This window comes from Pteronotus mesoamericanus, unplaced genomic scaffold (assembly GCF_021234165.1).
Source record: "Pteronotus mesoamericanus isolate MK-2021 breed Mesoamerican mustached bat unplaced genomic scaffold, CSHL_Meso_final contig_72, whole genome shotgun sequence".
In the NCBI taxonomy this organism is placed as follows: Eukaryota; Metazoa; Chordata; class Mammalia; order Chiroptera; family Mormoopidae; genus Pteronotus; species Pteronotus mesoamericanus.
The window spans coordinates 943,040-969,047 of NW_026555242.1; the positions used below are offsets into that span (position 1 = coordinate 943,040).

The 26,008-nt window shown below is 42.9% G+C and overlaps 2 protein-coding genes across 2 annotated transcripts in view; both read left to right on the top strand.

Annotated features, from left to right (window-relative positions):
- The window catches only part of BCL7C (BAF chromatin remodeling complex subunit BCL7C), a 289,889-nt gene extending 264,251 nt beyond the window's left edge, over nt 1–25,638 (top strand). Inside the window, exon 7 of the mRNA XM_054582665.1 lies at nt 25,622–25,638. The gene's annotated coding sequence lies outside the window, so the exon portion shown is untranslated. The remainder of the gene's footprint in view (nt 1–25,621) is intronic.
- Nucleotides 1,041–5,534, top strand: ZNF689 (zinc finger protein 689). Its single transcript, XM_054582661.1, has 3 exons — nt 1,041–1,705; nt 1,903–2,016; nt 3,301–5,534. Exons 1-3 carry the CDS (start codon nt 1,501–1,503, stop codon nt 4,482–4,484), a joined length of 1,503 nt encoding a protein of 500 aa, XP_054438636.1. The 5' UTR covers nt 1,041–1,500; the 3' UTR covers nt 4,485–5,534.
- Nucleotides 25,639–26,008: the final 370 nt, after the last annotated feature.

Sequence of the window (26,008 nt, forward strand, 5' to 3'; positions counted from 1 at the left end):
ACCCATGACCTGTCAGTCTATGGGGTGATGCTATAACCAACTGAACCACACCTGCCAGGGTCTGCCTATGTTATCTTGTGACTTCCTGTCACGTTGTCTTTATTTTCTGTAGGCTTTGGGATAATATTCTGCCCATAGAAAGTGCTTTAAAATATTAATAGGTTGGAAAGATAAATGTGTATGTCACTTGCTGAGGTAAGAGATGTAGCAAATGGTATCTTCTGTTCCCAGTTCCCCTCGTCAATGACATGGAGCCGGTGAAATTGCATGACAACCCTTACACAGGAGTGGGGACAGACCTCTGGGGGTGGGTGCTAACTGGTTACATCAGCAATTTTCCTTTCCAGTATGTCTTTCCCGTACATGCTTGTATCATTCTGCTATTATTAGTTGTGACTTACATGCTTCACTAGACTGTAAACTTCATTCAGGGCGTGGCCCATGACTTATTTTTGTAAGTTGGCCTCTCCTCACTATCTACTACTATGCTTTGAACATTAAACAAATGCTATGTTTAAAAAAAAAAAAAGTACTTAGAGATACGCAGAAGATGGAACCTGAGGAGAGACGAGGCGCGCTCAGGTGGATTCTTGAGTTACTAAGCAAATTAAGATAGTGTGAAGGAAGAGTACCTAGTTCAGTGCCGTGAATTAAGGGCCTGTCAAGCCCCACGTTTAAATATGTCCCTCTGCTTTCCTAGCAGTATCCCTCTGATATCTTTCCTCATTAGTGGAACCTGGATGATACTATCATTTCACATAGTGGTGGCTAAGAATAAATAAGATAGTGTAATATATTTGGTATGGTGCCAAATATAAGGTTAATTCTCTTCCCAAAAGGGTAACAAGTAGGGAACCCAGAAGCTTCTCCGCCCGCGTTGGCAGGAATGGCTCCCGCGCTCAAATCCGCCCCTCCCTCAACGTAAGCAGCGCCTGCCAGAGAACTGGGGCCGGTGGCTAATTCCCGGCCACGTCGCGGCTTCCCGCCTCAAAACTCAGTCACCCGACACCAGGGGGCCAGTTTCCTGCCCTTACGCTTGCGTTGGCTTCGTTCAAACAGGCCGCTTTCGTCAGCATCCAATTAGATCGCTCGATCTTCGGCCACCGCCCAATGAGAGCATGGAATGGGAGGAAAAAGGGCGTGAAGCCCAATCGCAGCGCCATCACACTTGAGGGCAAAGAGGGTAGGAAGCCGGCATGGCGCTCTGGTCAATAAAATCGATAGCTGGAGGCTGCCTGTGTTCCAGGCAAAGGCAGTGCAGTAGCAGCGCCGCCATTTTCCCCGAAGGCATCTTCCGGTGCCTTTCCCCCAAGTTTGAGCAGGAGTTTCCTGAATAACAGCGAGAGGTTTCTGTTAGTCCCTCAGGCGGCTGATTCCGATTCCCTCCTGACCTGCCCTAGGCACACTCAGTCCCGGTCCGGCGGCGGCTCCCAAAACCCGGGGTCCGCCAGGGGCCGAGGCCGGGACGGAGAAGGTCGTGGCGCCGGCTTCTCGGGTCCAATGGCACCGCCTTCGGCTCCGCTTTCCGCAGGGGGAGCAGGAAAGGCTGGACCCGGCCGGAGAAGGGGAAGGAAGCCAAGGGCTGTGAAGTTCGTGGACGTGGCCGTGTACTTCTCCCCAGAGGAGTGGGGGTGTCTGCGGCCAGCGCAGAGGGCTCTCTACCGGGACGTGATGCAGGAGACCTACGGCCACCTGGGCGCGCTCGGTGAGGCCCGGCCCTGTCTGCTTCCGCGGGGCGAAAGGGGTGGAGGAGGTTGGCGGTTGGGGGGCAGAGTGTCCAGTCTCCTGGCCTGCGACCAGGTTGTGTCAGGGGAGGAGGACGGGGGCTTGGCAGAAAATACACTGGGTAGATATTTATCCAGAGTTATGTATGAGCTGGACCTCTGACTGGTTCTTCCCCAGGGTGCGCAGGTCCCAAACCAGCCCTCATTTCCTGGTTGGAACGAAATACCGATGACTGGGAACCAGCCGCCCTGGATCCACAGGAGTGCCCAAGGGGGTTAACAGTCCAAAGAAGTGAGTGAAAAAATGCCCGTGGAGGGCCTGCAACTTCTGATGACTCAATCCAGAGTTACGGTGGCTAGGGGTACCCATGACCCATGTAGTGCTTCATTTCCGGAGTTCGTTTTCACAGTTTTAGGGTACTGTTTATGATGGTGTTGGGTCGGTCCACCACACAGAGTCACGTATCAGTTTGCACACCAACCATCTGCAGTTCTCTATTGTGTGAATGAATCGGTGAACTTCTAAAAGAAGCTGCTACCCTCCTGCCTCCTTCCTAGGATCCCTGCCCCCAGCGTCTTTTGAATTGGGTTCTGACTGAGCTACCACTCTGTTTTCTGTGTTTTAGTTGAAGGGACCTCATGGAGAACACAGCTGCCTGGGCAGCAGGGGCCTCTTTCTGCCCTTCTGGCAGGACCCTGATCAGTGCAAGACATACTGCACTCCCCTCAGGATCAAGCAAGGCTCTGGTTAAGCCATTCCGGTAAAAGGGCCCCAAATCCACCCACAGGGGCAGATGGAACTGTCTGGGCTGGAGTTTCTATGCCAGATTGTCTAAGGCCAGGACTGTCTTTCTAAGATTCAGATCTGACCATGATATTTTCTTGCTTAAAACCATTCAGTTTTTGCCAAAGTGGGTTGTCAAATGGCTAGACTTGGGGAACTTGATAAAAATACAGATTGTTGTAACCCATCCCAGAACTAGTTATTTACTGTTTTAGATGTCTATGAATGTGTGTGTTTTGATAACCCCAGTTGATTTGGATGTGTATTTAAATTTGAGAACCATTGGGTAAAATATAGTTCATGGTCCTTACAGCAGTGGTTCTCTTGAGTGTGGTCCTCAGAAGAGTAGCAGCATCACTCCTGATCACCTTAGAAATGCAAATTAATGGACTGCACCTCAGACCTACTGAATCCAAAACTGGGAGGAGGGCCCAGCAATCTTTCAATAAGCCTTCAGTGATTCTGATCACAATAAAACCATTGGTTTAGAGGGCCCTATAACCTAGTTGCCAGTTCATAACCTTGTTTCCACTTCTTGCTTACACTTCCTCAAAAACTGTTAATTTTTAAAGTCAGTTTAAGCTCCAAGAAACCTTCCCTAACTTCTTCAAGCTGGGTTAGGGGCTCCTGTAATCCCCTCCATATCTTCATAGCAGGGTGTCACACTGGTTTGTCTGTGTCACTAACTCTCCTTGAAGACAGAGGCTGTCTATTTGTCTTATAACCTGTAACACTATAAGCAAGAGTAGTCGCCCAGTATTTGTTAAATTAATTTCTCCTGTGTCCCTGTAGAAACCAGAACCAGAAAGAAGAATGGAGAGAAGGAAGTGTTCCCACCGAAGGAGGCACCCCGAAAGGGGAAGAGAGGGCGGAGGCCCAGCAAGCCCCGTCTGATTCCCAGACAGACATCTGGGGGTCCCATCTGCCCTGACTGTGGTTGTACCTTCCCTGATGCCCCAGCCCTGAAAAATCACAAGTGTGCCCAGAATCTAAAAAAGCCTTACCCTTGCCCAGACTGTGGGCGCCGCTTTTCTTACCCATCCCTGTTGGTCAGTCACCGGCGGGCACACTCTGGTGAATGTCCTTATGTTTGTGACCAGTGTGGCAAACGTTTCTCCCAACGTAAGAATCTCTCCCAGCACCAGGTTATCCACACAGGGGAGAAGCCCTACCATTGCCCTGACTGTGGCCGCTGCTTCCGTAGGAGCCGGTCCTTGGCCAATCACCGGACCACACATACGGGTGAAAAACCCCACCAGTGTCCTAGCTGTGGGCGACGCTTTGCCTACCCATCTCTGCTAGCCATCCATCAGCGCACACATACAGGAGAGAAGCCCTACACCTGTCTCGAATGCAACCGCCGCTTCCGCCAGCGCACCGCTCTCGTCATCCACCAGCGCATCCACACTGGCGAGAAGCCATACCCATGTCCAGACTGTGAGCGGCGCTTCTCTTCGTCCTCTCGCCTGGTGAGCCACCGGCGAGTACACTCTGGGGAGCGTCCCTATGCCTGCGAGCACTGTGAGGCCCGCTTCTCCCAGCGCAGTACACTGCTCCAGCACCAGCTCTTGCACACTGGAGAGAAGCCCTATCCCTGCCCAGACTGTGGACGTGCCTTCCGTCGGAGCGGCTCCTTAGCAATACATCGCAGCACACACACTGAGGAGAAGCTACATGCGTGTGATGACTGTGGCCGTCGTTTTGCTTACCCTTCACTACTGGCCAGTCACCGGCGCGTTCACTCAGGCGAGCGGCCATATGCTTGCGACCTGTGCTCTAAGCGGTTTGCGCAGTGGAGCCACCTGGCCCAGCACCAGCTTCTGCACACTGGGGAGAAGCCTTTCCCCTGCCTTGAGTGTGGCCGTTGCTTTCGCCAAAGGTGGTCTCTAGCGGTCCACAAGTGTAACCCCAGGGTCCAAAACTGTAGCCCTAGATCTGCTATAGAGGGACCTAGTCAGAAGGACAGTGCCCTTTAGAATGGGAAGAACTGTCTTAAGTTCATTTCATTTCATGGAGGAGTCCAGAGAAGGGAAGGAGGAGCCCCAGGTCATGCAGGGCAGATTCAGAACTATAACTCAGGTCTCCTGCTGCATAGACCTGAACTTGAGTATATTCCACCACACTGGCTGCCTTATTCTGTCCAGAACAGATAGTCTAGGAGAGGCGACATCATTTGTTTAAAGTTTAATAAGCTACCCTACCCTAAGAATTTCTCTGTGTGGCCATCAGGGTAAAAGTTCTTCCCCTCCACTTTAAGGTCTGTCTGCCTTTCTGATTTGCGTATAGGAATTACCTGTCCCCTTACATAGAGTCAGGAGGATCCCATTAATAAGTGGCAGGATCTTACCCTACTCTGCCTCTTCCTCCATAGCAGGTTTGAATAAACCTTGTTTAGCCCTCCTTTTACAACACTCCTGCCAAGTGGTTTTCTACCCTTTTTCTAAAACTCCCTTGACAGGGAGCTCACTACCTCACAAGGCAGGTCATTTCATTGTGAGATAGTTGTGATCTTTAGAATGTGGTTAAATGCCGCATTTCTCCCTTGTAAGCCTTGCCCAGAATATGTTTAATTCTACATGGCAGCTTTTCAGAAAACTTAATTACAACTACTTTGCCCCCCATGTTTTCAGGTTGAGTTGTGTTCATGTCTGCCCCCTCACATAAGCTCCAGAAGGCAGCCATGTGCCTGCATTTTTGATATGCTTCCATGGCACCCACCCCCGAGTAGGTAGGTCCTCGGTAAAGCTTTACTGAATTGAATGAACAGGCCTATCACTTTACCTTGGGTAGCTGCACCAAATTGGAATTTCTAAATGTGATGTCTCATTCCAGCAGCTGGAAGGGGTCATCCTACCCTTGTTACTTCCTTCAGTTCTGATCTCATCCCCAGAGTCGGGGAGCAGCTGGGGAACACAGATTTTGTGATTACCTCTGTTCTGGTGTTTAGCAAGTTGCATTGTAATTGTTTCTTCTTGGATAATGAGCTACCCCAAGGTAGGGGTCAGACCAGATTGGGTCTCATTAAAATGTCTGTTGAATGAATTTATGTTTCTTGTAGAATCACTTTATAAAATGTAGATCTAATTCCTTGCTAAGTAGAAATTTTTCAGTTCTGATGAAGACCTGCCCTTCCCTAGCAGAGACCTATTAGATGTCTGCCTAGCCCCCTGTTTTGGGATTGGCTCTTTTTATCACCAGGGTGACTATTTCCATATCTAGGAATTTATAACTTTCTTTGGGCCTGATAGTAACTAATTAAAACTTGGGAGCCACTGGTGGCCAAGTTCCATTGTGTGGTCTACAGAGGACAGAGATGAGATACAACTTCTAGGTTTCAATCCAAGGGTCTATTTGATGACTAGTTGTACCCTTCCAATAAATTCCCCCTTCTGCTTCAGTTAGTTTAAGTTGACTTTCTGTTACAACCAAAAGAATTAACTAATGCACAGCCCCAAATGGGTTAATCTCCCATCTGCCTTTATGCCTATATAAGCAATGAAGAAAATTTTCTGATCTCTTTTCTGATACTTCTGATCACCAACCTCAGGTAAACCTTCAGTATCACTTTAAGTCTTTTCTCTCTCTCTCTCTCTCTCTCTCTCTCTCTCTCTCTCTCTCTCTCTTGAGCCAGTGAGTACCTTCTCCTTCACTAAGAAAACACAAGCTATTAAATAGAAACTCCTTCAATATTCCACTCCCCATTCTGACTCCAAATTTACTGGCGTGACTCATATTTACTTGCTTCTACCCCATCTCAAGAAAGCTCCTCATGCAAAGTTCATCAACATAGCTGTGCCTAGTTTTTCATCAACTGCCCCCTCAGGGATTTTGCTCCAGCTATTATTTTCTCTCTTAGATTTGTGATTACAGAGTCCCTGTTTTGTATGGACTAACACACCTGTAAACATGCTAAAATGTATAAAAACAATTAACTTTCCCTCTAGCCTCTGTCCCCATCTCCCATTTTCAGTTAAATTTCTTGAAGCAGTAGCCATTCTGTTTATTCTGTGGCCCACTGCAATAGTATTACAGCCACTTTGTTGATCATTTGTGGTATACCATGTACTTGTTAAGCATCTTATGTACATTGGAATCTAATTTTTTTTAAAAAAATTTATTTCTAGAGAGAGGGGCAGGGAGGGAGACAGGCAGAGAGAAACATCAGTGTGTGATTGCCTCTTGGGCACTCCCAACTGGGGACCTGGCCCCCAACCCAGGTATGTGCCCTGACTGGAAATCCAACAGTTGACCCTTTGGCTCACAAGCCGGCACTCAATCCACTGAGCCATACCAGTCGGACCTACTAATCTAATTTTTATAAGAACCCCATAAAGTAGGTGTTAGATGTTCCTCCATGGGTTTCTCATGTTGCTCCATGTCTTGCTGAGTATGCCAAAAATTCAAGGCCCTGCCCCCAAATTTTCAGGCTTCAGTCAATTCCAGATCTAGAGCTCAAATGAATGAAGGGTGGTGGAGTACAATTGATAAAGGACCATGTTACATTGACAAAAGCATGCGGCAGATCTTCCTAGCCTTTCCAAATGTACGTGCAGCCATTTACCATGGTGACTAGAACTGATAAATAAATTCAGTAAAGTAGCAGGACACAAAGTAAATATCCAGAAATCCGCTGCATTTTTATATACCAATAATAAACCATCAAAAAAGGGAAACCAAGAAAACAATCTCATTAACAAGTGCATTAAAAAACAAACAAAAAAACCCCCTAGGAATGAATTTTATCAAGGAGGTAAAAGACACGTACTCAGAAAATTATAAGACACTGAAGAAAGAAAGTGAAGTTACAAATAAATGGAAGCATATACTCTGCCAATGGGTAGGAAGAATTAACATTGTTAAAATGTCCACACTACCCAAAGCAATCTATAGATTCAACAATACCTCCCAAAATACCAATGATGTGTCTCAAGAACTAGAACAGCCATGGCTGCTGTGGCTCAGTGGATTGCTCACCAGTCCGCAAACTGGAAAGCTGCTGGTTTGATTTCCAGTCAGGACACATGCCTGGGTTGTGGGCCAGGTGCCCTGTTGAGGGCATGTGAATCGATCGATGTATCACTCACACATCAATGTTTCTCTCCTTCTCTTTCTCCCTTCCCTAATCTGTAAAAATAAAATCTCTTTTAAATTTTTTTTTAAAGAATTAAAACAAATAATCCAAAAATTTATATGGAGCCACACACACACAAAAAAAACCCCTCAAAATAGCCAAAGCAATCTTGGGAAAGAAGAACAAAGTTGGAAGAATCACACTACCTGATATCAAACTATACTACAAAGCCATAGTAATCAAAACAGCATGGTACTGGCATAAAAACAAATATATAGATCAATGAAACAGAATACAGAGCCCAGAAATAAACCCATGCCTATAGGGCCAATTATTACTCGATAAAGGAGGCGAGAATATACAATGGAGTAAAGACAGTTTCTCCAATAAATGGTGTTGGGAAAATTGGACAGAAACATGCAAAACAAATGAAACTAGACCACTTTCTTACATCATATACAAGAATAAACTCAAAATGAATTAAAGACTTAAAGGTAAGACTCAAAACCATAAAACTCTGAGGAAAGCAGGCAATAAAATCTCTTAGTAATCTCCTTGGGCAAGGGAAACAAACAAACAAAAAAAAAACAAATGGGACTACATCAAACTAAGATTTTGTGGAGAAAAAGAAACCATCAACAAAATGAAAAGACTACTCACTGAGTGGGAGAACATATTTTCCAATGATACATCTGATAAGGGGTTAATGTCCAAAATTTATGAAGAACTTGTACAACTCAACAAGAAAAAATAAACAATCCCATTTAAAAATGGGCAAAGGACCTGAACAGACACTTCTCCAAAGAGTACATATAGATGGCAAATAGACATATGAAAAAACATCACTAACCATCAGAGAAATGCAAATTAAAACTGCAATGAGGTATCACCTCACACCTGTCAGAATAACTACCATTAATAAAACAACAAACCATAAGTGTTAGCAAGGATGTGAAGAAAAGGAAATCTCCATGCATTGTTGGCAGGAATGCAGATTGGTGCAGCCACTGTGGAAAACAAATGGAGGTTCCTCAAACAATTAAACGTGGAACTACCTTATGACCTAGTGATTCAGCTTCTCGGTATATATCTGAAGAAATCCAAAACACTAATTTGAAAGAATACATACACCCCTATGTTCATTGCAGCACTATTTACAATAGCCAAGCTATGGAAGCAACCCAAGTGCCCATCAATAGACAAGTGGATAAAAAGCTGTGGTACATATATACATTACTTGGCCATTAAAAAAAAAAAAGACAAAATAAAATGAATCTTACCATTTGTGACACTATACTACAGGGTTTCATGCTAAGTGAAATAAGTCAGTCAGAGAAAGAAAAATACTGTATGTTTTCACTTATATGTGGAATCTAAAGAACAATAAAAATGAACAAACAAAAAACAGAAGCAGATTCATAGGTAGAACAGACTAATGGTTGTGAGGGCAGGGGACTGGGTGAAAAAGGCAAAGGGATTGAGAGAGACAGATTGGTAGTTACAAAATAGTCATGGAGATATAAAGTATGGCATAGGAAATATAGTCAATAACATTGTAATAAGCATGTATGGTGCTAGTTGAGGTACTGGAAATATCAGGGGGGACACTTTGTATGCTGTACACATGAAATTAGTACAAAATGTCAAGAATATTGAATGTAAACTGTAATTGAAAAAAATTTTTAATACATGACAGAGCATTTAAAAAAATTTGCCCATAGCCCACATTTGCTGATATTATCCATTCATTTCACTGACAATACTTTCCCCCCGTCCCGAAAAAAAAAACCTAGGAAAAAGAGAAAAAAATATTATTAATTTGTCTTTGAATTAAAACTTAACAATCAATACAGAGATGCCCTGACTGGTGTGGCTCAGTTGGTTAGGCGTCATCCTACAAAGCGAAAGGTCAGCAGATACATTCTGGTCAGGGTACATGCCTGAGTGTCGAGTTCCATTGCTGGTCAGGGCATGTTCGGGAGGCAACTGATTTTAAATGTTTCTCCCTCACACCATTGTCTCTCTCCCTCTCTCCCTTCCTCCCCATCCCCCCTCAAAAACACAAAAGTCATAGAGAAGTTACTGGTTTTGAGGATATCACTGAAAGCAAAAGCAGGAAATGCTGACACTCTGATTTGAAAGTTAATATATCTGGGAAAGAGGCAGAAACACAGAGAAGAAAAGATAATACAATAGGATCAAGTAGTCTTGCTTACAGCTGTTGCCATGCTGTAAGTCTGTGTTCCTGGTCCTGCTGCTAACAATGAGTCAATTGATAACAATGAGTCATTCTTGCAAATAAAATAAATAATATACTTATAGAATACTTTGTATAAATCCTGAGCAGTGTTCAAGAAGTACATTTGAAAGCAAAATAAGTTGGTTTTTAAAATTACTATGGAGAGTGCGAAATTGTGATTCTTTGTAGTAAAATTGACCATTTTAACCTTTTTTTTTTTTTTAAAGAACTTGTTTATTTCCAGAGAGAGAGGAAGGGAGGGAGAGAAAGGAAGGGAGGGAGAAAGAGAGGGAGGGAAACATCAATGTGTAGCTGCCTCTCACAAGGCGCCCACCAGGGATCTGGCCACAACCCAGGCGTGTGCCCTGACGGGGAATTGAACCAGCAACCCCTCTGGTTCACAGGCTGGCACTCAATCCACTGAACCACACCAGATAGGGCTTTTTAAGCCATTTTTAAGTGTACAAGTGCATTCACAATGTTCTATAACCATCACCACTATTTTCAGAACTTTTTCATCATCCCAAACAGAAACTCTATATCCATTAAACAATAAACAATTACATTAATTGCCAAATTGCTTTCAGAGGAGGTTGAACGAATGAATTTACACTCCCATTAGCAATATACGGGAGTTCTTCTACATACACCTTTAATAACATAGTTTATCACTCATTCCTTCATTCAAAAATTATCTTGGGCAACTACCAAATGCCATGTAATGTTCTAGAAGGTAGAGATGCAGCTGTGAAAAATACAAAGCCCTTGCCCTCATGCAAATGAGAGGCTTTGAGGAAAAGGAAGAGAATATCAGGAAGCAGTCAGTGCAATATGAGTGGATGTAAGTGATGAGCGTATTATTTTGGACAGGGGTGTCAGCAAACTTTTTAATCCTTGTTCATCTAATAGATGAAAATACTATCATGTAAATTTAATTTGCATTCCTCTATTATAAGGAATAATATGAAATAGTTTTCTTAAATGTTTTGAGAGATCGCTGTTTTTTTTCAATAGGAATTATTACTTAGCCCTGGCTGGTGTGGCTCAGTGGATTGAGCACCAGCCTGCAAACCAAAGAGTTGCTGGTTCAATTCCCAGTCAGGGCGCATGCCTGTGTTGCCGGCCAGGTCCCCAGCTGGGTGTATGCAAGAGGTAACCACACCTTGATTTTTCTCTCCCTCTCTTTCTCCCTCCCTTCCCCTCTCCCTAAAAATAAATAAAATCTTTTAAAAATTATTATTTGTATTACTTACCTATTTTCTGTTGGGTTGTCAGTCTTTGCTTCCTGGATTTGTAGTTCTTTAATAAGAAAATTAGTCCTTTGGAATATAATTTGCAAAAATTTTTCTCAATTTGTTGTTTATATTGACTTCTTTTTTTTCAATTACAGTTTACATTCAATATTATGTTGTGTTAGTGTCAGGTGTAGTATATTGACTTCTTAATGGTGTTTTTGCCACATATTCTTTCTTTTTTCGTGTTTTCACCCCTTGCTCTTTGAGAGTTACATATTCTTTTAGAAGCTATCCTTAAATTTTCACCAGCTACATTTGACTTAAGTCTAATATTTCATGTTATCTGTATGCCTCTCTGTTTTAATCTGACATAAAAAAATACTTTGAATTTTAAACCTTGATTCCAACTATTATATTTATAAGGCATTTTATTTTAATATTATGAACAAAACATTTGTTAGTTATGCTATAATTGATTTGGGGATACTGAAATTCAAAATATAATTTCCCATTTCAGTGTTTAGGTTGTACTTTGCTTACTCTGTCATGTTTTATACTTTGCAATATTCCTTTGGTCCTTAAGAAAAAGAGCATAATATATAGAAGAATTATGTGAATAGCAAAATCTATATTAACTTATTTTTCTAGCCAGTACTGCACCCGTTGTTCTGGTCTGCATCTACCCATTCCATACTGCATAGCAAAAAGAGTAATGGATGACACAGTGATACAGAAGCTATGAATAGTGCTTCTGAGGAACTTGCCATATTCCTTACAACAGGCATTTTTGGATTCTGTATTTGCCAGAGCACATTTGATTGAGTGGGGAGCTTGTACACTTGTTCTTACAGGAAATATAGCCATCTTTGGAACTATACTTTTCTTGGTCTTTTGAAGTGATGACTTCAGCTGGCAGCAGTTTTTCAAAGGAATCTATGAATTATTGGAAAAATAGACATTTTGGTGGCTAAGCAAAGAGGAGATTGGGCAATAATGCTTAGTGGTATAGTAAGCCTCTTTGGGGTGATATTAGGTACTCCCTTTTCACTTTTATTGCAAGCATAGTATTTTCAGTGTCTTGCTAAACAATTTAAAAGTTTTTATCTTTTGGGGGAAAAATATAATGTTGACCAAAATATCAGTACTCCATAGCAATATAAAGACCTTACAACAGTTTCACTTAGTTGTTATACTGTCATTTAGGTCACAGCAGAGGCACTTTCCTGCAACTGAAGGGTAGGAGTTATTAGTGACAAATTTATTAAATAAGAGAAAATAAAATGTTCTGCCATAAATAAACCTTTACATGTATGATCAGTTGATTTTCAACAAAGATGCCAAGACAATGGAGAGAGAAATAGTCTTTTCAACGAATGGACCTGGCTCTGTTAGGGTCGCTCAGTTGGTTAGAACATCATCCTGATATGCCTAGGTGGTAGGTTCAATCTCTGGTCAGAGCACATACAAGAAGCAATCAATGAATGCATAAATAAATGGAACAACAAACCAATGTCTCTCTCCCCAGTCAATTTTTTGAAAAAAACCCCCAGAAAGTTCATTGCTGATCTTAGCAAAAACCATTTTAAAACAACTGGTGCTGGGACAACATACAAAAGAATGAAGTTGGATTTTACCTTCAACCATATACAACGATGAACTCAAATGGGTCATAGACCTACATGTAAGAGCTAAGACTGTAACTCTTAGAAGAAAACAGAGGCATAAGTTTTTGTGATCTTGGATTAGGCAATGGTTTCTTAGCTATGACATCAAAAGCACAAGTGATAAAATAAAGAAACTAGATATATTGATTTCATCAAATTTAAAGCCTTTGTGTTTCAAAGAACACCTTGGTAAGAGTGAAAAGACAATCCAAAGAATGAGAGAAAATATTTGCAAACAATATATCTGAAAAGTGATTTGTGTTCAGAATATATTTGAAGCCGTGGCTCAATGAATTGAGCACTGGCTTGCAAACTGAAGGGCCATTGGTTAGATTCCCAGTCAGGGCACATGCCTGTGTTGCGGGCCAGGTCCTCAGCTGGGGGTGCATGAGAGGCAACCACACATTGATGTTTCTCTCCCTCTCTTTCTCCTTCTCTTCCTCTCTAGCTAAAAATAAATGAATAAAATCTTTTTAAAAAAGAATATATTTTAAGAACTCTTGCACTGATACCAAAGCCAGACAAAGACATGAGAAAATTACAGACCAATATCCCTTTTGAATATTGGTACAGAAATCCTCAACAAAATACTAGCAAGCCAAAGCATCACATTAAAAGGATTATACGCTATGTCCAAGTGGGATTTATTCCTGGAATTTGATAATGATTCAACAGGTGAAAATCAGTCAATACAATAGGCGTCATTAATAGAATGAAGGCACAGTAGAATGATCATCTCAACTGAAGCAGAAAAAGAATTTGACGAAGTTCAATATCCTTTCATGGTAAAAACCCTCAGTAAACTAGAAACAGAAGAAAACTTCCTCAACACGAAAAAGGCCATATATGAAAAACCCACAGCTGACAACATAATCAATGGTGAAAGACTGAAAAGTTTTCCATCTAGAATCAGGAACAAAGTAAGAATGCTCATTTTTCCCTCTTCTATTCACTATTATATTAGAAGTTCTAGCCAGAGCAATTAGGCAAGGAAAAAAAAAAAAGGCATCCATATTAGAAAGAAGTCTGTCACATCTTCTCTGATTTTGTGACAATGTCTGTCACATCTCTGATTTTGTTCCTCCTGACTCCTGACTCGCTTTCATTAGGATCATAGTGCTAATTAGATTAGAAGCACTAGGATGACAGGATGGCCTTCCCATTGTAAAATCTTTACCTTAATCACATCTGCAGAGTCCTGTTTGCCAGTATAACATATTCACAGGTTTGAGTGAGGTCTTAGGAGAGCACATGAACATGTTTGGGGTCCATTATTCTGTCTACCATGTCACCTGAATAAATGAAAGACCTTAAGACCATGTTTTTAAAAACTGAGTAGCCTGAAGATACAAAATAAATATAGTATATCTTCTGGATATATCAATTCTTCTTGTGGGTTTAAATTGATAAATGGCTTAAAACACTAGCCTTCCCTCTGAATAAGCAATTCCACTTCTAGGATTTTACTCTACAGACATGCTTCTATATGTACCCAAAGAAGTATTTCTAAGGACATTATCACAGCAGTTTATTGTAAGACTGGAAGCGAACTAATTGCCCATCAACATAAAATGGGCTTGTCAAACTTTAAAAGAAAAAGATAATCAGGTAGGCCAGCAAAATCAAGTTTATTGAAGAACAGCAGATGAATTACAATCCAGGGCATGCAAACTATGGCAACCTTTATGTAAGTCTGCAGAACAAAGGAGGAAAGGAGGAAGTTGGGAGAGACTGTTTGGAGCAGCAGTTTATTGGAAGAGAGTGAGAGTTTGGAAGTTGTTGTGGCTTCTCATTGGCTGGGTTGTTGCTGGGCAAGGAGAAAAATCTTCCTTCTTCCTGCTGGGGCATGTAAAGTAAACTATGAAGTGCATAAGAAGCCTCCCTTCACTTTTTTTCCCCAGTTCCATTTGGACTAGGTTTTCTTTATTTATTTTCACATTTCCCTCTTTTGATTAAGATTGAGAGCATTACTTATCAAGTCACGTTTTCTGTATTTAGTGTTTTTGTCCCTTGGTGCTGGAAGGGCCTCTCCTGGTTGTCACGTCCCACATAGGAGGGAAAGTGTACAGACTGGTCACTGTTGAGGTCACATTTGAGTAATAAAGAAGGGTAGGAGGAAGAACTCTCAGGCATGTCCCATCTAAAATCTGTATCAATATTGTAAAGGTTGGAGATTATCTTAAAGTGTTGAGCTAGCATGATTCTATTGGGTACATCATTTCCACAAGAGTTTAACAGGCAACAGCTACAAATCTTAAAAATAATTATGTAAAGCACAATTTAAAATAACATGAAAAATACAAATTGTATGATGGTTCTAAACCATGGCACTATACCTGAAGGTAGCCAGCTGAACATATCAAAGGACTATGGGGAGTCGGGTGAAATTTGTTGTAACCGGTGCACTTATTCCCTGATGCACTGTGAATTCTACCAATATTAGTTAAATATCTTGCCCTTAAGGAGCGTGTTAGCTAGTCCAATGGTCAATGCCCCTAGGGTCAGCTCCAGTGCCATCAGAGAAGAGGCAAACAAAAGATGTCGAAGGGTTGTCTGACCTACCCAGCTAGACATTTTTGCCACTACTACCAGATTCTCTAATTATTTCCCCCTTTTGGAAGAAAAAAATTCCAGCATGACATTTTTCTGAGAAATCTCAGCTCATTAAATAAATATGGAGGAACTAAGAAGAAAAGGGTAGGTAACTCTTAGAGAACGTCAACAAAAAGGGATAAATTTAGAGGAAGAAACCTGTTGAGGTTTACTTGAGAACCCTACTATTTGAACTGTTTAGTACTCCAAGGCAGGGGCTATCTAACAACAGTGGGGTTGAGCACTGAGAATGTGCTCTAATGTCAATTAGGCGGGGGGGGGGGGGGGGGGGGGAAGGGCGGGGGGAGAGAGAGATTGACTCCCCAATCTGGAGAGTGGTTACTACAAGTCAATTAAGGAGAAGGACTAGGGGGGTGGGGGGAATAACTTTAGTTCCTTAGAACTAAAGGAACTGGGGGTTAGGAGAACACTGAAAAAGTGTTCATCTCCAGCTGAAGATGACTAGAGTGCTTAAGCTTGTTAACAGTCTTTCTTCCAATGTCTGGGCTTTTTCCAATTATGGTAGAGATCATGGAGGTTTTGGTTTTGCTTAGGGGACTCCATTTGTTGGAATTGAAAATCAAGGATTTTGGTGGTCTTCCTTTTAGTTGAATCATCTAGGATGCAAATGAGCTGGTTTGCTAAATTAACTGAATCTGAAGTGGAGTTTACCATTCCACTCTAGGACTTTTACTAGAGAACAAAGATCCCAATTCAGTCCATTAATAGAGTTAAAGGCTTTGAATTATTTGAATTCTAATGAGGCAGGAGATAGAAGAAAGCTCCAGAGGTGCCCCAGGGCTAAGATAAAGGATATGGATACAGGACAGAAACCCTCTTCTAAGATAGGTTGTTCCTGTTTTCTGGAGAAGGACTGAATCATCGTGAATCATGAATGCACCTGCAGAGAAGATGCTACATGACCCCTGCTTCATTATAATAGTATTATAATAAATTAACATTGTGGGACCCACTTCCCCAGTGACCAATCAAGGAAAATCACGGGAGACCACATATGTAGTAGCTTTAAAGTAATGTAACTACTTGTACAGGCTCAATTAAACCCTGCCAAAACTAGCCAGGAAATATCCACCCCATAAGAACAGAATCCCTTCAGCCCGAGGTCAATCTCTGCTCAGAGTTGGCCCACTCCCATTTTCTGTAGAGTGTACTATTGCTTAATAAATCTGCTCTCTTTTTGCTATAAACTCTGTGTGTTTGGTTCAATTCTCTATCCGTGATCACCAAGAACCTGCTTACCTGTGCCTACCTGTGACACTAAGAATGTCAGACTCAACATTCAAAGACCAGGATTTTCCTTAAAGACAATTTGTAGTCAGCTAGTAACAATGCACATGCTCATTGGTCTTTTGAGTACAAGCCTGAACCTAATTCCAATTGACTGGCTTTAGGAAAGCCCCAGGAATTACCAAATGGAGTCACCTGGTGATTCCCCAAACCTAACCATATAATAAGGCAGTGGGGGTTTCTTTTTTTCCCCAGGGGGTTCTTGGGATCATCCCAATCAGCACATTTCACCCATTGTTGGGCCTGGCTTTCACCAACAAGCATGTGAACTAGCTGATAAAAGTCAGAGAAACCAGGTTGACAAATTTGAATTAATACATTAAATTCCTCAGCAAATCCTTAGTTACTTTGGAAAAATCCCTAACTATGGCTCCCAATTCAGCTTTAGTCCAGGGGTGATAAGAAATTAGGGGCTGAGCATTTGGATCCTCAGAGGGCCTGAATCCAAAGGGGCAGGCTCCAATAGGTTCAGGGGAGGAAGGAGTGGGGAGAGGTTAGGAAAAAGGGAAGTTCAGTGAGAGGAACACAATGAGGAAGTGGAGGGTGCAGAGTGAGTGGGGATGGTGCAGTAGGGAAAAATCTAGGCACAAGATGGCTGCTGCATGCCTGGAGACAAAGAGGACAGGGGAAGGAAACAAGATGGTACAGAAAGGAGAGACAAAGGTGGTGCTGGAGACAAAGATGGGAAATGAAAAAGAGGCCTCAGAAGCTGTTTTCTTTCCATTATTTTTTGGCCTCAGTTAATTTATAAATGGTACAATATTTTTGTAAAAAGGTGACTTTAGAGTCTTCAATGAGTTTGAAAGTCTTCAGATACCAATTAAGCCCTGGCTGGTGTGGCTCAGTGGATTGAGTGCTGGCCTGTGAACCAGAGTCACCGGTTTGATTCCCAGTAGGGGGCGCAGGGTCCCCAATGGGGGTGCAACAGATTGATGTATCTCTCTCACACAGAGATGTTTCTCTCCCTGTCTTTCTCCCTCCCTTCCCCTCTCTCTAAAAATAAAAGAAAAAACATAATTTCACATAACTAGTCCCATGAGTAACCAGCACCTAGATCAAGAAACATATTATTAGCAAACACCCTAGCAGCAAATAGAGTAACGTATCAATTTTTTTAAAAAATCCTCACTCAAGGGCATGTTCATTGATTTTTAGAAAGAGAAACATTGATGTGAGAGAGAAACATCGATTGGTTGCCTCCTGGACACAACCCCAACCGGGGAATCAGACCTACAACCTAGGTAAGTGCCTTGACTGGGGAACAAACACATAAACTTTTTGGTGCTGGGATGATGCTCCAACCTCCTGGCCAGGTTTATCCTGTTTCTTAGTAGCTTGGATTAGTTTTCCATTTTTCGTATTTTATATGAATGAATTTATATACACTATTTTGTGTCTGGCTTTTTTTGCTCATTTGTCTGCGTGATTCATCCACGTTATATATGTGGTTGTAGACCATTCTCATTCCTGAATAGTATTCCATTTAATGAATATCCCATAATTTATTTATTCATTTCATTGTTGTAGATAGTTTCCAGTTTTTGGCTACTGCAACCAGTGTTACTGTGAACATTTGAACACATGTCTTACAGTAAACATATGTATGCATTTCTGTTGGGTATATACCTAGGATTGAAATTGCTGGGTCATAGCTTATGCATATATTCAGCTTTAGTAGATACTGCCAGTTTTCCAAAGTGGCAGTACCAAATTACACTCTACCAGTAGTATGAAAGTGTTCAACACTTGCAAAACTTACTTTTGAGTGCATATTCTTCTTAATTTGGTTATATTACAAGATAGTATGCAAATTTACATGGATTTTAAAGCTATTCTATGCCTTCGAAGTGGTTTCACTGCTGGGGTGGGCAGATTTTTGTTATACCTCTATAACTTTTCTTCTCTGCTCTTATGATGAATACTTGGTTGGAAATGTTTGAAAAACAACCTTATGATCTGATTCATTCCTGTTTTACTACTCATTTACGAGCTATAATTTGAACCCATGTTCTCTGATCAATACAGTGTACAGAGGGTAATACACAAGGAGGACACCAAAAAACCCCAGAACTATCCTCTGGATGGCAGGCCCCTTGTAGCACAGGCTTCTCTCCCTAAGTGAGTCTCCTAGGAACCCATCAAATCGTGTACTAGCTGGCGTTGTTGTGAGAGGCTGTGTTCTGCTTCAGTGAATTGTTTAAGTGTCTTTAACACTTGGCCCATGTCATCATGATGGGTGATATACTAGTGCACTTGCTCATACCGCATGACCGCCGCCCCCCCCCCCCCCCCCCCCCCACGCCACATCCCAGCCCTATTCACCCGATCTTGCCCCTGCGACTTTCTGTTTTGTTTTCCTGGATGAAAAGTCTTCGAAGGGAAATGTTTCGCCGACGTAGAAGAGGTGAAACAAACAAATAAAAACGGCAGAAGCACTGAAAGCCATCAAAATCGATGAATTCAAAAACTGCTTTGGGCAGTGGCAACACGTCTCGATAGGTGTATTGCATTAAATGGAGAATACTTTGAAGGTGAGTGAAGTTTAAACATGTAAGAATAAATACACAGTTTTTTATAAATAAATTTTTTTCCAGCCCCTCATAATTACAACTACAAATTCATATTTATTTAATTACTCTGTGCGGGGCTCTACACTAAGCACTTAGCTAAACCTGGGAGCCAGGTTTAAAGAAAAAAACCCACAGGCCCCAAATGGTGACACTCGCGCTTAAAGTCCATGATATCAAACCTAGCTTTATACCTGATCTAACTGGTTTCAACCTCTCCCAGAAACATAATCTGGATCAACCATTATGGAATTTTCTTGTCAATCACCAGTAAGGTAATCTGCCTGGTGGGCCCTCTCCATCCTACCACCCCCACCAAAAGAGGCAATCTAGGAAATAAAAACCTTCCCTTTCTCTTCACACGCAAAAAAGATCTGCGGGCCCCCAAATAATCCTTTCTTTTCTCGCTATGGGCATTCCTGCCCACACTTTCTTCCTATAGTCTTTCCATTTGTACAACACCTTGGAGCGCCCTTCTAGTTACCAGATGGGATGCTGCCGGATAAATGAATTGCTTAATAAAGCCAATTATATCAAGTTCACTTGGTTAAATTTTGTTTTCTAACACTTTGAATCTGACTCCGCCCCGGCGATCAGTCACCTGGCCTTTCCGCGGCTCGGGTTCTGCGTCAGAAAAAGGGAAGGCATCTGTGGCCTCTGAGCATGGGCCAAATCAAATACTCAAACCTGTTCCCGCAGCCGGCAAGGGCTAGCCCTGCACGGTTACGCAGAGCACGGTGCTGGGACAGACTCCCCCAATCCTCCTTCCCCACTCCATCGCCTCAGTTTTCGCCCTTCATCTTTTATTCACCTCCAAGCCCCGGACATCAGGACTTGCCCGCAAGAAGCTTCATGTAAATAGCTAAGGGAGTAGCTTCAACCGGTCAGAACCCTTCTCCTATCTCCAGTTCTGAGAAAGCCAAATCAAGAGAGCCCGCCGCCCCTCAGCACCCGCCACCGTCCGGCAAGTCGCTCCTTCACCCTTAGCTTTCGAAGAGGCCGCTCTGGTGAAACCAATCACAGCCTTCCTTCTTTCCGTCCGCCGACGCTGCCCAATCAACGCACATCACCTACTCGTTTCTTTTGCTGTGGGTCCAACCTCTGATCTAGGTTCCTCCTTGGTACAGAAAGGCAGAGAAGAAACAAACGCAGGGGACGTTGAGGCCGCAGAGGCGCTGCTTGGGTTACGGACAGGACTATGAGCCCTGGATGACTTTTTCTAAGGAAAGCTCTAGCATTTCCATAATCCTGGAAGCCTCTCTTTGCGAAGTACTGAGGGGCCTTCGCCGCCGGGGGTCTCGCTCCCGGCGGGTGCGCTGGGGGAGGCCTGACCTGCGGAGAAGGGAGAGCAGCCTAGGGGCCGTGTATTTCTCCCCCTGAGGACTGGGGGTGTCTGCGGGCCGCGCAGAGGGCCCTGTACCGGGATGTGAATGCGGGAGACCTACGGCCACCTGGGCGCGCTCGGTGAGGGCCGGCCGTTCAGTCTGGACCACGTAGTCTGTGGGAAGGGGGATTGATGGCCCTAGAAACAAGCGGCCTGGAAGTGTAGGGCACTGAAGAAGCAGCCTCACTCTCCTGTCGGGCCCTCAGCCCAGCCCAATGTTTTCCCTCGCAGGATTTCCAGGCCCCAAAAACCTGTTTTATCTCTTCGGTAGAAGAGGTGGAGGCGTGGAGCCTGGAGGCCCAGCAACTGCCCCTAGAGGCAAGGGGAAGGTCACAGGTACTTCACTTCAAACCGCAGTATGTGACTTTTGAGAACCCTCTCTCCTTTCTCCCAACTTGGATCCTCAGCACACACTGCCCCCTTCAAAGCCCCACTGTGTCTCCTTGCATCTCATTTCCAGAGAGGTTTCTACCTCTTTGCAAAATTGCTCAATAGAACAGAGAAACAGTGGATATTACCGCTTAATCATACTGGACAACCCTAGTTTAATGCAAAATAGAGCTTGTGCTTCCAAGGCAGCTAAGGGAAAGGGAAAGCTCGTGTGATTTGATTTTTGTCATGTGGTAGAATGAAGAACATTTCTTTTGGATATTAACTATGTGGATCACAGTGTAATGGGTAATGCCATTCATCAGAGGTTTTTTTAAAAAGGAAAAACTGGTGCCCTAGCTGGTGTGGCTCAGTGGATTGAGTGCCGGCCTGCAAACCAAAGGGTCACCAGTTCAATTCCCAGTCAGGGCACATGCCTGGGTTGCAGGCCAGGTCCCCATTATGGGGCCTGTGAGAGGCAACCACACATTGATGTTTCTCTCCCTTTCTTTCTCCCTCCCTTCCTCTCTCTAAAAGTAAATAAAACCTTTTAAAAAACCAAACTTGTTTTTCCTGCAGCCATGATGTCATAATAAATGCCTGTTCCCAGAAGTTGTTCCTATGGAAGCTAGAGAGCAGTCCAGGTGTAGACTTTTTGATGATGGTTTTCAATGGCACTCTGGGAGGTTATTTAATGTCCATTTTTCAGAAGTATCACAAACAGGTTCAGGATTGTAAGCTCCATGAGGGCTGGGACCATCACAACCCTCTCTGCCTAGGACAGAGTGGAGGCTTAAAAAAGTTGAGTCCACTTATCTCCAGTTTTCACGGCTATCCTGTGTTAACTTAAAGACAATGCCTTTCAAGCCTTACTTCCTGGGGGGCGGGGGTGGGTGCCAAACACTCAGCTATTCATGCTGCCTCCCAGGGCAGGTCATGATCTGGAACATGTTGCTAACTTTCAAGTTTTATTTTCTCCCCTGTCTTAGGATCCAGGGGATGGGAGTGAGAAGAAAGAATAGATGAAGAAGAGTCCATAGCAGAGATGGAGCATGGGAGTGTCTCTCAAGGTATGGTTGCCATCCATCATGTCACCAATCACAAAGCTTCCTGTCCAGAGCTCTACTGGAACTCTAGGTGGCACTCCATTAAGCCTTGGCCAAGGACACTCCAACCCACAGACCTCCCTACTCTTGCCCAGACTGTGGCTGCAACTTCAGCTCCCCTTCCCTCCTGGTCAACCAACCACAAGTAGGCCCACTCCAGGGGCAGTCCTTCCCCCTGTGCCCAGTCTCAGGCCCGTTTCTCCCAGCACAAGTACCTGCTTCAGCATAATTCATCCACACAGGTGAAAAGCCCTACTCCTGCCAACTGTGGGCGACACTTCTGCCAGAGGGATTCCCTGGCCACCCACAGGAGAAGCCCTACCTATGCCCAGACTAGAAGAGTCTTAGCCCTACAGCTGTCCCAACTGCAACCTCCATGTTGCTTACACCTTTCTGCTGACTATCCACAGGTGCACACACAGGTGAGAAGCCCTATCCTTCCCCTCACTGCGGCTTCCACTTTACTTACACGTCTCCTCAGTCACTGGTGCATCCACTCTTAACAGCCAGCGCAGCACCCTGCGCTGAGTGTGGGAAAGGCTTCAAGTGCAGGTATGCCCTGGAAGCCCATTAGTGGACCCATGGCTCTGGAAAGAGCCCAAGGAGGCAGCAGTTTGTGGCTTGGCTTTCAGAGCCAATCCCTGTTTTGGGAGACCAGGATCCCCCAGTTCATTTTGGTACTTGCCAGTTATATTTCAAGGGTGTGGGTGATGGAACTTACATGAGATAACTAGAGTTTTCTCTGGAAAGGAAGAAGCAAGGTTTATGTGTTGGGGGTGGAGATGAGGAAAGGAAATGGACATTTAAGAAAAACAAAGCTGTTAGTGTGCTGTTAAGGGGTACATAGGAGACAGTGGCCACTTAATTTGGAGGTTTGGATTCGCGGACAATAAAGACCCCAGATCAAAACAAGAATAACTAAGTACTTTATTGAGAGAAAGCAAAGTGAAAGCAAGAATCAAGAGCCGACCTCACCAGATGGGAATTCACCAATACCCGAACACAGATGCTGGGGAACCCCAGAGGCAGCATTTTGGGGTCTGACTGGGAAAGTTCTGAGTGAAGCGTCCTCTTTTTGGGTGGGATTCCACAGTCTCACTTTGGGGGTATACTTAAATAGTTTTTAGGCAAAGGTGGCTATGAGCCTTGCGTGACTCAGTTAACAGGTCTTTCGAGAAGGGCCAGTTCTCCCTGAGGGAACCAGCTATACAACAGAATTTGAGTATTAACAGTACTGGTCTCCCAGGAAGGGTCAGTTCTCCCCTGAAGACAGCATGTCACCTTCTTAGAGTAAAAGTCACGATGTTGGCATAAACAAGGATTCTTAATATGTCCCTTTAACCCATCAGTTAGAAAATGAGCAGAAGTGAGGCAGGCATAGAGAAGGTCCTTTGGAAGGAGGCTGGAACTTGAATGACTACCTGAGGCCTGAACTCATTTTCTGAGGTTCTTGCCCCCTCCCACTTCCACACTCCACTTGGGATTACTTCACTGCAACCCACTCACCTAACTGGCTTTTCTTTAAGAATTGTTCTCTCCCTTAGAACATTCTGGTCTGTCTCTCTCCTGTTCTTCAGACAGGGTGCCTTAGATAGGAAAACCTATTAAAGAAGCTAGTACCCACTCTAGGGATCCCCTGGAACAAGAGGCACACTTTGGGCCTGTCCCCACTGGGGAGTTTATTCAACGATTCTGCCTTTTAGTCAATGTAAGAACGTATCTGGCAAGGAGACACATGTGGCATCAAGCCTTGTTGGCACTCTGGTCTTAAAGACCTAGAGGTGGACACAGAGAGACAAAAGGCTTCAGGTGGTTAATTCTCCTGCCCCATGCTCACTCTGCTCACTGTATGCAAAAACATTACACTTAATGCATTTAAATTTTTTCAAAACTTTTATGAATTAGTGATTGCAGTGTTTTTTCTTCTTCAGATAGCTGCATGTTCCCTGGATTTTACATCTTTTGAATAAAAACATATTCTTGGGTCACAGAATCTGGAAATTTATTTAATCCTCACCAGAGGATATGTTTATTGATTCCAAAGAGAAAGGAAGGGAGAGACAGAGAAATATTGATGTGAGAGACAAACATGGATCGGTTGCTTCCTGTACATACCCCAACCAGGAATCGAACCTGCAACCTAGGCATGTGCCCTGATTGGGATCGAACCTGCAGCCTTTTGGTGTATGGAGACAATGCTGAGCAACCTGGCCAGGGCAGCGTGAGTCTTTTTGTTTTTTAGTTTTTTAGAGTAATTACTTGTAATTAGAGTTTAAATCAAGGCATAGTATCTTCAGTCTAATTTTTTCTGTAATGTGTCAACAATTCAGACGTTTTTCTGATCTGTTTAGATATGCTAGTCTTACTTAAGAACAAGAAACTGTTGAAGGAATAAGCATGGAGGTGGGTAGGACTAAACATGTCTGCATGCCAAGAGTGGTACTTAGTGACTCAAACACCTCTAAACAAAAGACTGCTGCTTCTCTGAGCCCTTGAGTTCCAAAGATTATTATTAATGGAACTGGGTATTGTTTTTACTTTGCCACATAATCTCTCCTTAATTAGTAGACCTGGATTCCAGGTTCAGTTCAGTCCCCACTAGCTTGATGGCCTTAAGCATTAGTCAACATTTCTGCACCTTAGTTGTCTCACTTGTAAAATGAGGCTAATGTCACCTTCGTGGGATTGTCTGAGATAAAATGTGAAAGCACCCAATATGTATTTATACTCTGAAGAACAAATAGCAGAGCTGCTTCCCAACATTTTATTTTAAAAGTTTTCAAAAATTCAAAGAGTTGAAAGCGAACACTCATGTGTCACTTATATTCTGCAATTGACCTAGACTATTTTATCATGTCAGTCCATCTATTCCTCTATCCATTCATTTATCCATCTTACTTAATGTAATTCATAGTAAGCTGCAGAGATAAACTTCATCCCTAAATACTTCAAAGTAAGGCCGAGCTTTATATGTAAGAAACTTTAGCTCTCCCTTAAAGTTCAGATGCGCCATATTATGGACCAAGTAAAATTTATGAACCATAATAATCTCCTGTATCTTTTATGACATCTCATAATTATCTGATCAAGATTCTTGAACAAATATTTACAATTTTGTGGGCAATAAAACAGTTGGAAAGCAAGAGCACCTCTGTATTTTTATTCTGATTGGCACGAAAGAAAACATGACATCAGCCAGTTATAATGGAACAGTTTTAGTCTTGAAAGTTTGTCTCAATCTGACTAGTTGAAGACAAGTTTGTTGTTTAGCTCCATCTTAAGTCTTTTCCATCCTAGTGCAAAAAGAATCCATTTAAAATACAGTACCTGAGTAAACAAAAGTATTTTTTGGTACTTGTGAAATGCTTAATAGTATCTCTTTAGGTAAAGTTGATCCTCCTGTTTAAAAGTAGATTCATTTCTGAGCATATATTTTTCCTTACTCCATTTCTACACTATTCACCACAATAAGTGCAGTGAGGCACCTACAGAAGTCAAAGTTAAAGTTATAAAAAATGAGCATATAACTGTAGAAGCAAAATTAGCAGAAGTCACACTTTAGCCAAAAAGCATTCCAGGTAAAAAAAAAAAAAAAAAAAAGCAAGCGTAGGGCCAGAAGATACAAAGATTGAAAAGACGGTAGCTTGATTGGCAAAGAACATTCCTGAACACAAAGTGGAGACTCAACTTGTGCCAAAGAGCCAAGCAAAAAAAAAAAAAAAAAAAAAAAAAAAAAAAAGAAGACCAGACTGGGCTGCTGCAAACAGAGACCTTGAAGGCCTTTTTATCTTCAGTGACCAGCCCCATGCTGAGCAAATACTGCCAGACATCCTGCCTCATTTCAGGAATATTCCAAACATAGGGATGAAGACATCTAGAACATATGGCTACAATCCATTAAGATGAACCATCTGGCCTAAAATATAGGAAGATGTGGAGTCTAGGAAATAGACGATACTATCCAG